Below are 16,133 nucleotides of genomic sequence, written 5' to 3' on the forward strand. Positions count from 1 at the left end.
TTAAAAACTTCTTTTTATTGTTGTTTTCTTCTTTTGACTCAAGTGGCCAAATCTTCCAGACACTGAAACTTTTCTGAGAGCTCTGTAGAAGTCGTGCCTCATAGTTTAACTCATGGGAGGCAATGTTGACAATTCTGTGACGATTTTGGTAAGGACATCTGTTTCTTTGGGGGTCATTAAGCTCAACCTTTCTCTAGCGGAAAAAAAAAAAACATAGTAAGCTTCAATCATTGTGACTTCTGAAGGCTTAAAGACTTAAGGAAAATCTCTTCATGGTTGGTCTTGGTTTCCTTTTTGGATTTTTCTCTAAGGGATATTCAAATGGTAGAAAAGTAATATTTCAGCAAAATGTGAGTCACTGTCACATACATTTGTGCCATCAGGAATCAAATTAGGAAAGTAAGTCCAAGTCACACCAAAAAAAGTAGGGTTTGTCCATTTGTGATCACAACTGACCCATTTGTGATCAATATGACATGACATATTCTGACAAGGACCTTGTGGTTTTGCTATCAGTCAAAGCTGAGCCGTGAGGAGGGATTGTAGCCCTCGTCACATTTCCCTACTGCCTGGCACTGGTGTCCCTGGGATAATTCTGGCAGTTTCCTTCCCCAAATTTCTTCCTGATGACATATATTAAAGGATTAAGTGGATAAGGTATTGAAAGTGCTGAGAACATAAAGCTGGGAAAAACATGATCTGATGTCTTGGCACCCAGGAAGAGAACAGTGAGAGAAAAATGATACACGTGGTACAGAAACATCAGTCAAGCGCTTTGGTCTTAAACGGCTGAGATGATTAAGGTGATAAGAGAGGGCATTTGTCCATTTTAGCTGTGCCACCAGATTGATAACGACAGTCCAGTATTCTCAATTTCTGGGCTTTTATTTTATGTTTAAATCTTGAGAGCATATTTAATTTGGTATAATTACAAGAATTTCATAGCATGTTTTCTCAAACCATAACTTTAATACAACCAAGTGAGAAATTTCTTCCTCATAGAAACATAATTTCAGAATGGAAGTAAATAGGAATATTGGCTATCTATATGCAAAAAAAAAAAAAAAACACCTACCTTACCCATGAATTCATAAACCAAAGCTATTGCATATACAGTTTTAATTGAACATTCTAAAATTTTTAATATTTCTAGGAAGGCATCCACTAGTCTAATCAAACTCTCCTCTTAAATTTTAATTGTCTGCAAACTGTCTTTCAATGTTTTTCTAAATGAGTCTGATGATTTAAAAAGTCAAGCCATAAAAGTCCTAGTTGAGTTCTGAATAAAAAACGGGTCAAATTCTTTAATACCCCATCCAACATCAAGAAGTTTTTGATGCTTGGCTTGTTCATCATTCCAACAGGATCTCTCAATGTGTGCATTTGTCTTCATATCTTCCCGAATTAATTTGACTCAATTTATTTTTTATTCACTCTGTTTGCCTCAACTCCATTCTACGTTGCAACTGAAAAATACCTTTTTCTTACTTTTTGAATTTTAGCTTCTCTTTTTTTAAGACTCCAATTGCTGAACACCCAATGGCTTTCTCTTTGTCAGGTTACCTCATCATAGGCTCTGAAAAGGCTTGCGGGGTAGATCAAGAGGCCCATTTTAGAAACTTCTGGTTTATCCTAGTGCTGCAATAACATCAGGCAATGTAGTTCTTCCCTTCTTATACAAATAGACTCATTTAAACAAGACGTAATCTATATAACGTTCTTAACCAATATACACTAATCACTTGTAAATGTTAAGATCAGATAGCAACAACCTGGACTAACACCAAAATAAATTTATTAACACAAAGATATCGTCTGGCTTGGACAACAGATCTACCTGTGCTGTGACTATCATCCACTGCATCTCTCACACTTGGGGGCTGGACGTGATTTCCAGACGTTCTGGTGGAATAAGCAAACCTGAATAAAGCAAGCTTTCAAAACTATTTATGCTGAATCAAGGGAGAATATCTCTATGCAAAGTAAACACACACACACACACACAAACACTTCAGTACTTTCTAATCTTAGCTCCATCCACAGAACATTTCTGTTCCTGGGCAAAGAAGCTGTCATTTTTGCTATGGTTTATTCATCTGTGATTGGCCAAATAATGCCCCCACCCATCTATGCCTTAATCCCAGGAACCTTTACACAACTTTATTTGGCGAGAGGGACTTGGTTTATGTGATAAGGATCTTGAGAAGGAGGGATTACTGGCTACCTGAGTATTCTCTAATGAGAATCCTTAGGACAGGCAGGAAGGGGATGATGATGACGGAGGGAAGGGCTGTGACTACGAATGCAGAAAAAAATCACAGGCACTGGAGGTGGACAAAGCAGCACCTCCCCGGGGTCCCCAGAAGAAACCAGCTCTGTGCGCAGCTTGGATTCAATCCCATATGGTTCATATTGGATTTCTGACCTTCACAAGTATAAGCAGAAAAACTCGTGTTGCATTGTGGGCATTCGTTACAGCATCTACAGTAAATGGGACTGCCAAGATCTTCAATGAGCTGAGAAAAATGCTTTGCACAGCTAGCTTTGTGGATTTTTATTTTGAAGTGCATCATTTAGGATAAATCCTTTTCCATTAGTTACTTGGGATATGACAATTTTTTGGTTGCAACGAATCTGTTGGGAATTAGCATTTCCTCAAGAGGCAGCAAACACTAGTATTTCTGTTAGTTTCTTTCACCAAGTTGGGGGACCGCGATATTTCATAAATTTGATTTCTATATTTGAGTAGCCAATTTATTAGTAATTGAAAACACAAGAATCTTGCAGAAATCAGCTGCCAGATTTATTATTCTACCTGAAAATAAAAACAAAAACACAGCCAAACAAACAAAAAATAGAATAAAAACAGAACTTAAACAAACAAAAAAATCCCTTTAGATACATTTTTCCAAGAGTTTATAATGCAATATTTGAACCCCTCTGTGTTGGATATATATTTAATTTGGCCACATACTTACTGAGCTCAGTGAGTCACTACATTCAACAGCAAAATACACAGTCTGTCCTTAAATATTATATAATTATTACCATTTCTTCTTTTGATACCTTAAGATAACTCACGGCCCAATTCTTTCTCAGTGACTAGAATTAGAATATTCAAAAGAGGGAAAAGAAACAAAGGACAAGAGAAAAAAAATCCACAAAACAATTTCCATTTCGAACATATTTAAAGACTCACTTAAACTTTCTCCTTCAATTTCACCAAATATCTCAATCATACATTTCAATTTTCTTTCCAATAAAACTTTCACTGAATATTTTAAAATCTGTTTTTATTCTAAGTGCTGCAAATGGTCGCATGAGCATATGGGGGAAGAAAGTCCTGATTTTTAAGGCATATTTCTTAGCACATAAAGGACCCACTGTTGTGTGATGTGGATGTAGAATAGTCAGAAATATCGGGTTTCTTACGTATCTTGAGATTAGAAAATGGTTTTTGGAGGAATAGTGAATAGTACCAATTTGAGCAGGTAAGCTTCCTCCCCAGGAATTGTTCAGTTTGGAGCTGCAATTGGTGTTAAGTGATAGAGAATGGGCACCAGGGATATCTTAAATCATCGTCTGTAAGGTTTGTTCCTTTAACATTTTGCAGTGGACTCTTAAAACAGTCAGCTACTGAACAAAACTCATGTTCCTGCTTGAATGTGGCACCACTGAATTAGTGGTTTTCTTTCAAAGTGAATGCAACAACACAGCCTATTTTAAATGTTCTCTTCAAATGTAAAACAATAAAACAAAACAAAACAAAACTTTGAAACTTCAAATCTTTAAATCCTCTTTCAAACAATCCAAATCACATTTACAAGAGTGTCCAAAACAAGAAGATGGGTACTATCCGTGCCAGTGCTATGTCAGACAGCAACTTCCTGTATCCTTTGATGGTTGTGCATAATTTCCCTTTCCATCAAAAATTATGAGTTTCCACAGTTTCCCTTAGCAAGCTGAAGCTTACTCTTCATTTGTCAATGTGCATAAAAGCTGCTTATAGCATAGCATGGCATAAGCTATTTTTTAAGCAATAAATGGTTTGAGTCATCTATTTTGTCCTGAAATGCTATCCTTAGTTAACTGCATTGCTTATAAATGGTCATAGTAAATTCAGCATGAAAGAGAGTATTACAGAAAAGACAGCAGCAGAAGCATTAGCATTATCTAATATTTATATATGTTATCAACATAACACAGCAGTAAAAGGTTTAAATGCATATCAATGGGTACCATGTCTAAAAATTACTATAGTACCTATTTAGTGTATTGGATATTTTTCTTAAAGAGTGCTTGCTGTAACTAGAACAGCATAATATGTGATTTAGTACAGTTAATTCTTATTGATTAAATAATGTGTTTATGTACTGAAGGAAGTGAAAGGAGACATATTTTTTTTTTTTTGCTTCACTGTAATCCAGATTTAACATTTAAATGAAAATTCCAACAGATCATAACATGTCCTTATTTAACTGAACTGGGCTTGAAAGTATTTGAAAGACGGTGTGGTTTGTATCTAAACGGCAAGGTGGCACCAGAGACGCATAATGCTACTGGCCTGTGACTCAGTTTGGAGCCAGAGTCCTGAACTGTGCACCTCATTTACAGTCCTGGCGACTTCTCCACTTCAGAGAGAATGGCCCAAGTTATGGTTATCCTCTGGGAGTCATACATGAAGCAGAACAAAACAGAAAAACAGCAAACGCAACTGCCAATACCTTTGTACAAGAGGTGCAAAAACATCACTTCTAACAATTAAACTGCCATTTACAGTAGATTGTTTTTCTCTTTTTTTTTTTTTTTTTGTACACCTGCTGAGACTTGGCAATGATGGGGGGAGGGGAGAATGCCCAAGGCAAATAGTCTCCAAGTGGATATTTACACAAGGTGGAATTAACCGTATCATAGCTACCCGGAGAAAATGAAAACTATCTTACGTTGTTAAGAAACCAGATAGACGTGATAGAGATTCATCATACTTAAAACCTGCAGGACCCGGTCCCAAGCCTAAGTAAAAAGTAATCCCCTCATCCCTTCACCCACTCACCCATTGTCTTCCTGTTACACAGAATAAATGTTTCGATTTCTCCCACCCGCCCTCAAATAAAGTGCGCAGTCCATGGCAAACCATAGAATAATGCAACAGGAAAAAGCCCCTTTTCATGTATTATTATTTAAAAATAAAATACAAACAACAAAAATAGAACGACGAGCATCCAGCGATCGAGCCTCTGCATCCGGCAGAGAGAGGAGCGGCCCTGCTGACTGTCCCTGGGGTCAGTACACGTAGCCTTCGTTGTAGGGGTGGGGGTTGCAGCAGCCCCCTTCGGGCATGTAGGCCATGCTCTCGTCAAAGTGGGACAGGGGCACTGTGTCCTCCTCGTTGACGTGACGCTCTAGGTCCGTCTTCAGCAGCGGGCGCTGATTGTCTGGAAATGCCATGGAGAACAGGGCTTCCGGATCACACACGAACTTGTACACGTATCTCTCTCCAGCCACCTGAAGGCCACGTGGACGAGAAGAGCCCGCCCTCACCATCCCCAGCGAGGGAAGGAGAGGGAGGAAGGAAAGCATGGTTAGTGCATAGGCAAGGATGGGCCAGAGAGAGGAAAAAGCAACCAGGTGATAGCAGATACCTCTACAAGACCCTAAGTCCTGACTGTGTGCAACAGGCGACACTTGCTGACCTTGACCTTGAGCAATGCATTCATTCTACATGGAGCTGGGTCATCTGCTTGCTTTATTATCAAGGTAACTGTCATTGTTTGGGGAAACAAAAAAATCAATGATTTAATGCAGGCATTTCTCATCCAACTTTTTTCCACTTTGAAAATACAAGTTCTGTATTTGTCAAAACCTGCAGCTTTAAGGGGTAATGGCTCCCTCTTAAATAACATTTCTGAAATAGCAAAGAAACTAAACATTCAATGGAAAATGTGTTTGATTCCTAATAAGACTAGACTAGTGAGTCACTGATTCACAGGGTGAACTTTTTTTTTTTTTTTTTTTTTGCTGCTGCTTCTTTTTCACTGTGCATTCTCATCTAAAAATAAGACGCACAGCCTTATTTAAATGAAAGATGGATCCAGAGGACAGCGCGATCCTGGGTACATCACTTTTTAAAATGAAAGCAAGATGCATTAGACAGAAGTTAAGGATGTCTATAAAGTGTCAAATTGAAGTAAGAGGTGTAAAAAAGTGAAAGGGGTTTAAAACCCGCAATGCATAGGGAGGAAATGAGAATAAGAAATGTGACAACTGCCTCAGATGTTGGAGAGGTGGCATAATTTGAGGGAACAACATGCCCCGAACATACATTTTTAAGAGAAATGCTTCCACGGAAAATAATAAACACGTGAACCAGACAAATGAGCCTCTTGTTAGCAGACAATGCTGAGGGCTCCAAGCCCAGAGAGTGAGGGACAAAGATAGTTGTTTGTGCTGATGGAAATGCTAGTGTGTGTGTGTGTGTGTGTGTCTTAATTCTAAGCTGAAAATGACTCAACAACTCTCTGTGCCATGGATCAAAAGGACATCGGTATGGTGTGGGTGAGCTGTGTGTTTATGGTTTACAAACCATCTGTGTAGGTTCAAAAAAAGGGGACCCTGGTACCCTGGTGCTCTGACTAAGGGCATTGGCTGCCTTGAATTTCAGTAAAAAGAAACCACTTTAGGGATTCTAAGTAATCTGACTATTCCTAGGTTTAAAGAGCTAGCACCAGTGGTGTTTACAAATGCGGACACAATGCCCATCCGGTCTCTTTTTGTGTGAAGTGGAGACAGCAAAGGCTGTTTCAGGCCCGAGGTAAAGTCCCTGCCCAGCGCAAGGCACACAGAGGAGCCTGGCATAAATGCATTGACTTGAATCTTTTATATAAAGGAAATAAAGCTATTTTCTTCTACATCTAAATAAAATGTAAGTGTTTATGTGAGAGGCAGAGAGACACAGAGATCTTCCATCCACTGGTTCACTCCCCAAATGCCTGCAACACCCAGGGCGGGTGAGACTGAAGCCAGGAGCCCAGAACTCCATCCAGGTCTCCCACGCAGGTGGCAGGGACCCAAGTACTTCATCCATCATCCATCAGCTGCCTCCCAGGGTGTGCATAAGGAGGAAGCTGGGTGGATCCCAGGGATTCCATATGGGGTGTGGGCAGACACAATGGGCAGTTTAACTCCCTGAGCCGAACACCTACCCTGGACATTCGATTCTTAAAGATGAAATAGTAAAATTACCATAAAACTAAAAATAGGCAATATGAGAAGCAAAGTTGAGATAACCAATTCTAGTTTTCCTTTCTTTTTCTTTTTCCTAAGTATTTTAAGCAATAATCATAGATGGCCTGTGCATGCCTCTTAGTGTTTCATCAGCTGCTTCGTTTTGTTTGGGGCTATTGAGGAGACATCTGCTCTGGGCACTGAGCATTTCTGGTGCGATCGGTTGCCACTGGCAATAATCAGAAATGATGTCACAGGAGGAATTCAAATGTAGAGCCCATAATCAAGATTCTACAACCTCTAAAGGACCTGGCTTTTCCTCATTGCTTGTTTCCCCTTCTCTGGAAGGAACACGTTTAGAGCCCTTGCTTTATTTTCTGTACTACGGCTGCTAAGAACCAACCAAGGGGAAGTGATGTCTTCCATTATTATAAAACAATTACCATGTGGAAAATGCCGTATGTTAAGGGCACTCAGGTTGCAACACTGACAGTGAAAATCAAATCAGAATAAAACACAGGGATCTTACAGAGGAGACAAAGGGGGAAGACAATCAGGTGTCACTTGTGAGCCGACTATTCCTTCACTTGGGTTTTAACCTCAGGATTTCAGAAGTAATACAAGGATCCTGGCTAGTTAGATATCATTGATTAACCACAAAGAAATCGTGAAGTATAATTCTGTCATCTAGAATATAACTATTGCTGAAATACTTGTATATGTTTTTCTGGATATTGAAATAGAAATTCACACATGTAGTGTCTATAAGGTATAACAAGCATTAGATAACTGTTTCTTTCTTCTTCCCTAATTACTGAAATTACCAGTTCTTAATTTTTTACATGCTTAGACCCACTTGATTGTATTTTATTTTCAAATCTTTTAATTTCATTCTTTTACATATATTACATATGCCCACATATGAGGAATCTTCAAAGAAGAGTTTATGCAAAACATGTAGTATGAACAAAACCATGCTTGCATTGCAAACTTTTTTGTGCCAAAATAATTTTAATTCTGGTTTCCATGAAGTTTTGAAGTATCTTCATATAATTTTAAGTCAATGTGCAAATGTGATCATATAAACGTTTTCTCCTACATCCTGAAATACATTTGTCCATACTTTTTTTTATTTGAAGGACTGTACAGTCTTCCTCTGATTATCGGCTGCAGAGTTTAGCTGAACCTCAGCGTGGTGCATATGTTCAGTTATGACAGGAAGCGCAGGGTGTTGCAGAAGCACAGTGAGTGATGCTCTGGGGAGTTCTGTGTGCCAGGTTAGAACAAGTGGAATGACTCAGCATGTGAGGAAGATGGGACACAGGCTGCAGAGACTGGAAGGGCCCTGACTGCGGCCAGTGAACAGCATATTTTGCCATTTACCGTTCTTAACATTATACACCGACATGTAGCATTTTATTTACCAATATGAACGGACAGACAGGTGGTAAACAGCTCCTGGGGGCAGTTACAGCCTCACAGCAAAACTATGTGGGTGGGGGTGGGCAGGTGGCACAGCAGTTAAACTGTTGCTTGTGATGCCCACATCCTACACTGGATGCCTGGGTTCGAGTCCCAGCTCCACACTGTCCATCCCGACTTCCTGCTGATGCACACTTGGTTGGCAGTCGATGACGGCTCAAGTACTTGGGGTCTTTTCACCCATGTGGAAGATTTTAACTCAATTCTGGGCTCATGGTCCTGCCTGGGCTACTGCAGGGATGGAGGGGGTGAAGCAGCAGTGGATGGGAGATGTCGCCGTCTGTCTCCCTCTCTATCTCTCTGTTTTTCAAATAAATGAAATGAAAAAATTTTTAAATCGATTAAAGGCAAAGATTCAGGAAGATAAAGAAAAACGTGAAGAGGAACAGCATTGCTGTCTGCAGTGTCTGTGTCATTAGTTGGCAGAATTCGCCCTACCAATTTATAAAAGAGATTGTGACATTAAGTCTGAACACATTTGGGAACAGACAAGCCCATGCCTCACGCCCTGAGAAGCCCAACCAACCACGCTGAGAGCTGAGGTGCAATCAGGATCTTATTGTAGTCTGAACGCTCTGGGAATGATCCTTCAGATAAAGGCTTCTGGGTCAAGACACATGTTCCCAGCGCAGCCTGGCTTACATGGGCTTCTGGATCGGAGATGCATGGCCAGCTACGATTGGGTGGAGACTTCTACCACGCCAGATACATTGCGAAGTCTCTCAAGGGCACTATTTCATTTGATAATGGTAGTGATTGGAATAAGGTAGGAATAACACCATTTTTAGGAGAAGAATATTTTCAAGGTGGTCCAGCGTGCAGCTGGCATTCCCCAGGGAATCTCAACTGCGCTGTCTTCCCCTACTGTGCAACACGGACCAGTGAGACCTCTCAGCAGCCCGGCACGAGTTGGCCCCTGCACAGGGTGAGATGGCTGAGAAGGGGAAGCAAGAGACCCACCTGAAAGGACCTGGATACAAAAGGGGTATGGTGGGCGAGAGAAAGGGAGGAGTTAAAAACAACCCCAGGGTTGAGTTGGAAAAGACGTTAGAAGCAGGTGGTTCAAGTGACACATTGTGAAGGTGAGACCAGAAATTGGGAAGGGACTGAACATCTAATTCAGCCCTGTGGGTTAATGACAGATCTTGGCGGTTCTAACTTCTGAGTGGACAGATTCCAGATCACTGACTCCCTAGTTCTAGGAAGCTCAGTGGTGCTACCTACATCTGTTCTCTTTCGGTTCACAGAGCAATTTGCCTAGTTTTTCTTGGTATCAATAGGATGACATAAATATACACCACAATCTATAACATAGGCTTACATCCCCCACCCCAATAATACGGACACACAATAAAACTAAAGCTCACATTGGATGAATCATAAGTACAGTTCAATCATCAAGGGAATTAAATTTGAATATGCATGTAAGAATGAAGAATGTAATAACAATAATAGTAAAACATTTATCTTCATTTGTCCCTTAATATCATCAGAGAATTTCATATTTTAATATAAGCATAATTTAGTTATTTTATCTTTTTCTTTAAAAAGTTACTATCACATAGTAAGGGAAGTTCATTTGAAATAAAACAAAATATATTGAAATTTGTTTTACCAACCAAAGGAGAGCAAATATTTACTTTCAGCCACTTAGGATGTTAACTTGTCAGGTGATAAAACCAGGCAAGATTGCAGGACAAAATACTGTTATTAACGAGAACAAAGAAATGGCTGATGCTTTAAAAATTAGAATAAGAAAAAAAGTTAAGAATTGAGTTAGGCTAATGTACTTTATTTTCATTGGAGTCTATGAACAAAATCATGTCAATAATTATATTAATTGTGAAGAGTGTAGCAGAACAATGACTTCTGCAGAGAGAGATGTAATACTGAAGCATTCTTTTTTTTTTTTTTTTGGCCATATGCAAAAAAGTAGGAACTTCCAGGAAGCCTATTCCTTTGCATATGATATTATTACAATACATTTACACATAGAAAGGCTTGTCATACCAAAATGAAGAGCTAAGCATTCGCGGAAGCACGAGAAAACCTTGCTTCAGCAACACAAGGACGTGACAAATCTCAACACGGTCAAGTTGCTTACCTTCTGCATGATACCTTTCTCATAGTAGTAGCGGAGCGAACGGCTAAGTTTGTCATAGTTCATAGCTGGCCTGTTTTTCTGAATGCCCCAACGCCGGGCCACCTGCACCCAAACACAATTACGATGTCCTGTTTAGTCATAACGTATCAGTATATACCATAAAAATTAGGTGGTTCATTCACGACCTGCCAACACTCCACCAAAACATGTCCCAATCAAAGACCCAAGTGAGGAGCCAAAGCCATCTTGATCTGAATTTCCTGTGTCCTGGTTTTCTTTTTTAAACCAGGTGTGTGTGCATTGTGGTGATCATTCAGAAACACAATAGAATTTTTTGTCGCCATTGTTTTGGACACAAAATTAAATGGAAAGCAGGGAATGTGTTTACAACGGGAATGAACGGGCTGCAATTCACCAAAATGAGGCAAGTTTTCCATTTGGAGTTACACTGTCCGGTTTTTCTTTCTTGGTTTTGCAGACAAAAACTATAGATTAGCGGCAGTTTAATGATCTCTTTCTAAAGGTGTTTTATTGGGGTTACGATAAAGCAAAACAAGGAAGAGACACTCTGCTCAACAACTGTAAAAGAAGGAACAAGTAGCAATGTGTATAGCTGAGAAAAACAGTATACAAATTAGTAAACTGAACTGCAAACAATTTTTATTGCCCGGAGCAGCGACAGAATAAAACTGTAGCCAACGCTAAACTGGAGAATTAAGCTTTCATTTAGAGAACAGTAATTGGATGCTAAAAATAAGAAGGAAGTGGAAAAGGTCATCACGTATACAAGTCTACAAACAAACATCCCTTCTGTGGCTTTAGAAGAGCAATGTATCTGCTAAGACGGAGTTGCTAAGCAGAGGTTTTAGACACCTGGGGTCCTCAATATGCATAAAATAGGATAAAACTCACTTTCACCACACCAGCACTCGGGCTAGCTGAGACACTACAGAACCACATGGCCTCCTGTGGCTCCCCGCAAGCTGAAGTCATGCTCTCATTAACGTCCAATCCTGGGACCGGCTCTGTGGCGCAGTAGGTTAATCCCATGCCTGCGGTGCTGGCATCCCATATGGGCACCAGTTCTAGTCCTGGCTGCTCCTCTCCCGATCCAGCTCTCTGCTATGGCCTGGGAAAGCAGCAGCAGATGTCCCAAGCGCTTGGGCCCCTGCATCAGTGTGGGAAACCTGGAAGAAGTTCCTGGCTCCTGGCTTCAGATCAGCCCAGCTTCGGCCATTGCAGCCATTTGGGGAGTGAACCAGTAGATGGAAGACCTCTCTCTCTCTGCCTCTCCCTCTCACTGTCTGTAACTCTAGCTCTCAAATAAATAAATAAAATCTTTAATGTCCAAATCTTACAAGTCAGAGCAGAAACTGCAGCTGCCATGCAGGCCTAGGCAATCCCAAGGGAGCTTTAGCTCTGGGGTTGGTGTGTTCCTTCATTTCCATGAACCACCAAGTTGTTGCTATGTCACATGGGCTAAAAAAAGAGCCCTCTTCTCAAAGAGATCATTGTCTCTCTCCATTTTATTGGCAATAACCTTTCTCCATGGTTTTTTTTTTTTTCTTTTAAAAACAGTGACCCTTGCTATTTTCTCACTCACTAATTTCTATTCTCTTAATAAGGATTCAAAATACTTTATCATATGCATAAGTGTATACATTTTTAAGAGAAAGAAGCAATTCCATATCCAAGCTGACAATCACAGTGGCACATGCATTTTAATTTTCCAAAGATAAATTCCACTTTCAATGAAAATTATCTGAGCAATGATGGCATGAGGGGTTGGGGAGACGGAGAGGACTGCAGCGAGGTGGCAATAAGAAAGCATTTTCTAAATAAAGTGTTTTTCAAAAATCTAACAATGGACATCAGTGAATCTTCAATAGACACGGCAGCTAAACAGCACACGAACCTTGAAGGGATATGAAATAAATTGGGAGCATCTCCTTAAATTAAATAATTTCTGAATACTTATTCACTAGTGAAGGATCCTGTTCTAGACACCAGGCACCAGGATGCAAGTGGAAATGAAGTACAGCAAACTTCAAGACAACCTTGTGGGCCGGTGCCACGGCTCACTAGGCTAATCATCCGCCTGCAGCACCGGCACACCGGGTTCTAGTCCCGGTCGGGGCGCCGGATTCTATCCCTGTTGCCCCTCTTCCAGGCCAGCTCTTTGCTATGGCCCAGGAAGGCAGTGGAGGATGGCCCAAGTCCTTGGGCCCTGCACCCCATGAGAGACCAGGAGAAGCACCTGGCTCCTGGCTTCGGATCAGTGAGATGCGCCGGCTGCAGCGCGCCAGCCGCAGCGGCCATTGGGGGGCGAACCAATGGCAAAAAGGAAAAACTTTCTCTCTGTCTCTCTCTCATTGTCCACTCTGCCTGTCCCAAAAAAAAAAAAAAAAAAAAAAAAAAAAAAAAAAAAAAAAAAAAAAAAAAACCAAAAAAAAAAAACAACCTTGTGGGAATCTCTGGGCAGAGAGGCCTGATCTCTTCATACCATAAGCAGAGTCAGATGTTTAAGATTTTAAGATGCCAGTTAAATCTCAGCACCGTAGCCATTAGTGGACATTTCAAAACAAGAAAATATATTCTTGGAATTGTTTTGTTGTCATATGCCCCGTAAAGTTGAGGGCAATGGAGCTCAGCCACATGCTGATGAGATGCAGAGTTAAAAATTAACAGGTAGGGGCCGGTGCTGTGGCGCAGCAGGTTAACGCCCTGGCCTGAAGTGCCAGCATCCCCTGTGGGCACCAGTTCGAGACCTGGCTGCTCCACTTCCCATCCAGCTCTTTGTTATGGCCTGGGAAAGCAGTGGAAGATGGCCCAAGTCCTTGGGGCCCTGTGCCTGTGTGGTAGACCCAGAAGAGGCTCCTGGCTTCTGGCTTCGGATCAGTGCAGCTCCAGCCTTTGTGGCCAATTGGGGAATGAACCAGCAGATGGAAGACCAACCTCTCTCTCTCTCTCTCTGCCTCTCCTCTCTCTGTGTAACTCTGACTTTCAAATAATAAATAAATCTATAAAAAATTAACAGGTAACAAAAATAGTTCCTGGGACAGGGAGACCACCCACCAACTGAGGAAGTCCACTCTGCCTTTACACTGGACCAATCACCGTCCTCCCCAGTACCACTCGGAGCCAAGGCCCAACGGTGGCGATGTTCACCGTGACCTTATCTTAAGGTCTTCCACGTGAAACTGAAACAGGCTGCTGGCGAGGAAAATGATGATGGAGCGCACCACGGCATTCATTCACCTTCCCGTTGGGTGAATTAAATAGCACGACACAGTTGCTTGATATTTGTCACCTTGTTTTTTAAAAAAGCATGCCTGAATGTGTCACAGTGAACCTGCAAACCACAGTCAGCACCTGGCTCCAGCTCAACAAGCTTTCATATCATCAAAGGATATGCATATCAGGTCAATAATTGTTTCTTGGAACAATTCCCTAGGATTCATGATGACTTTAGAAGTAACATCTCATTATCTCAAATAGCTCAAAAAGGAAGATCTGAACAATTATGTGTTTGCTGAAGTTATCCAAACACACCGTGCAGACAACCCGTGCGGGTCTGGAGTCTCACTCAGAAGCATTGCAATCTGCAAGATGAAAAACAAAGACTCGGAACCCAGGGGTGAATTCCGACAATATGGCTTCCAGATATCTCTCCTGCCATTGAGTTAGTTTCCATTTGAAAATGGTCTACTGGCTCTGAATTACCAAACCCCCTCTCTTCTTTATGAGTCTGCTGGAAAAGTTGTCTAAATGACAGCTTGTTGTATGGAATACATGTCATTGCATTTCTTCCATGTCTTTGAAAACCACAGAACCTCAGAATTCGCTCTGTGTTAATGCTCATCTGCTCCAATCCTCTGCTTCAAGCTCGATCATCCTAAGAGTCAAGGGCTGCTGTCTGGAGAGCTTGATTCCTTGCAGAAGGATTTGTACCCTTCTCAGTGGGTCAAGATGACTGACGTAATCCAGCAACGTCCCCCATCTTAGCAAATATGTGACAAAAAGTTTTTAAAAATTCAGTTTCTGCTCAGTTTATTTTAATCACCAGTGCAGGGAAGTAATTGTTTATGTGATACAAATCCTTGCTGGATGTGCCGAGTTCCAGCACCAATCATCTCTAGCAGGGATAATTCCCCTCCTCCGAGAGATGGAGCAAACACTTTCCCATTGTTAGATGCTTTCAGATGACTGTGTTAAGGGGTTCTAGGCTCAGTTCCCCAGTGCTCCTCATTTGTGTGGTTCCTTCACTTATTTAAGTACAGCTCAGAGAAGCCAATTTTTCTTTGACAGCCAAATTAAGCTTTAAACGTCCTAAAAGATTCAAGCACCCACATATTCAGCCCTTGCTGGATGAGGAGCCGTTTTAGTTTCTGATACGGGCGTGTTTTGTTGGGGACAAGGGAGATGCTGCACAGTCAAGCTGCTCCATTGCTGCTAAAAGTGATTAAAAATTGCAGGAGACTGCATTGTGCTCAGCTTCTCTTATTTCATATTTCTTATAATGCATTCTTGAGCCAGATAATTGCTTCAGTCCTAAATTACATAACCTTATCTTCGGGGTATGAAATTAGAGCATATTATCTGATTACAGCTGAATACATGGTTTAATAAAGACAGAAAATTTAAGATGTATGAGAGCAGTTGCCTAGGTTGTGGCCATTTAGTGCATGCGAAACTATTCACTTGGGTTCAAACATTTTTCAACCTTACTGAATTTTTCAACATTACTGAGCTGTTTAGATCTTGTAGCTCATATAATCAGCACGTTAGCTAGAAATTTTCCATTGCTTTCTTGGCTGATAGAAACTAAATTCAATTTTAATAGCAGCAGAGACAGCATCTTTAGTAGGACAGAAAAATTCCATAACAGACACCCTTCCACGGAGGTCCACAATGGCACTGATGGGTGATGTTACAGTAACAATAGTTCCCTTAAGCCTAAGGCTGATCCTGAGAATAATAACTGAACTCAGAACATTCTTCCTGGAAACACTTCCTTTGTACATGTGCAAGGGGGTAGGGAGACCGGGAGAGAGGCGAGTTGAACGCTTAGCTGAAAGCAATTCCCTTTATCCATATTGCCTCTCTCCAAGCATCTGTTACATCCCGGGGCAGCATTTTAAACTTCAGCCCTGCCTTCCAATGGGGCAAGCATACACAGTCCAGAGGACTCCAGGAAGGAAAGTCAGGGGGAAACAATGTTTCTACCAGGCCAGAGGTGCCTAAGGACTGAGATTTCCTACTGTGGCTCCTGCATGCCTTTACCTCTCCCAGCTGTTCCTGCCCCACCACGTCCCTTAAGGGC

General features: G+C 41.2%; 1 protein-coding gene across 1 annotated transcript in view; it reads right to left on the bottom strand.

Moving 5' to 3' along the window:
- Positions 1-4,783: 4,783 nt before the first annotated feature.
- The window catches only part of ETV1 (ETS variant transcription factor 1), a 99,806-nt gene continuing 88,456 nt past the window's right edge, over positions 4,784-16,133 (bottom strand). The window contains exons 12-13 of the mRNA XM_062178137.1: positions 10,811-10,912; positions 4,784-5,505 (exon numbers count right to left, since the gene is read on the bottom strand). Coding sequence (XP_062034121.1) covers positions 5,284-5,505; positions 10,811-10,912 — 324 coding nt within the window. The 3' untranslated portion in view covers positions 4,784-5,283. The remainder of the gene's footprint in view (positions 5,506-10,810; positions 10,913-16,133) is intronic.

Source organism: Lepus europaeus, chromosome 20 (genome assembly GCF_033115175.1).
Source record: "Lepus europaeus isolate LE1 chromosome 20, mLepTim1.pri, whole genome shotgun sequence".
Taxonomy (NCBI): Eukaryota; Metazoa; Chordata; class Mammalia; order Lagomorpha; family Leporidae; genus Lepus; species Lepus europaeus.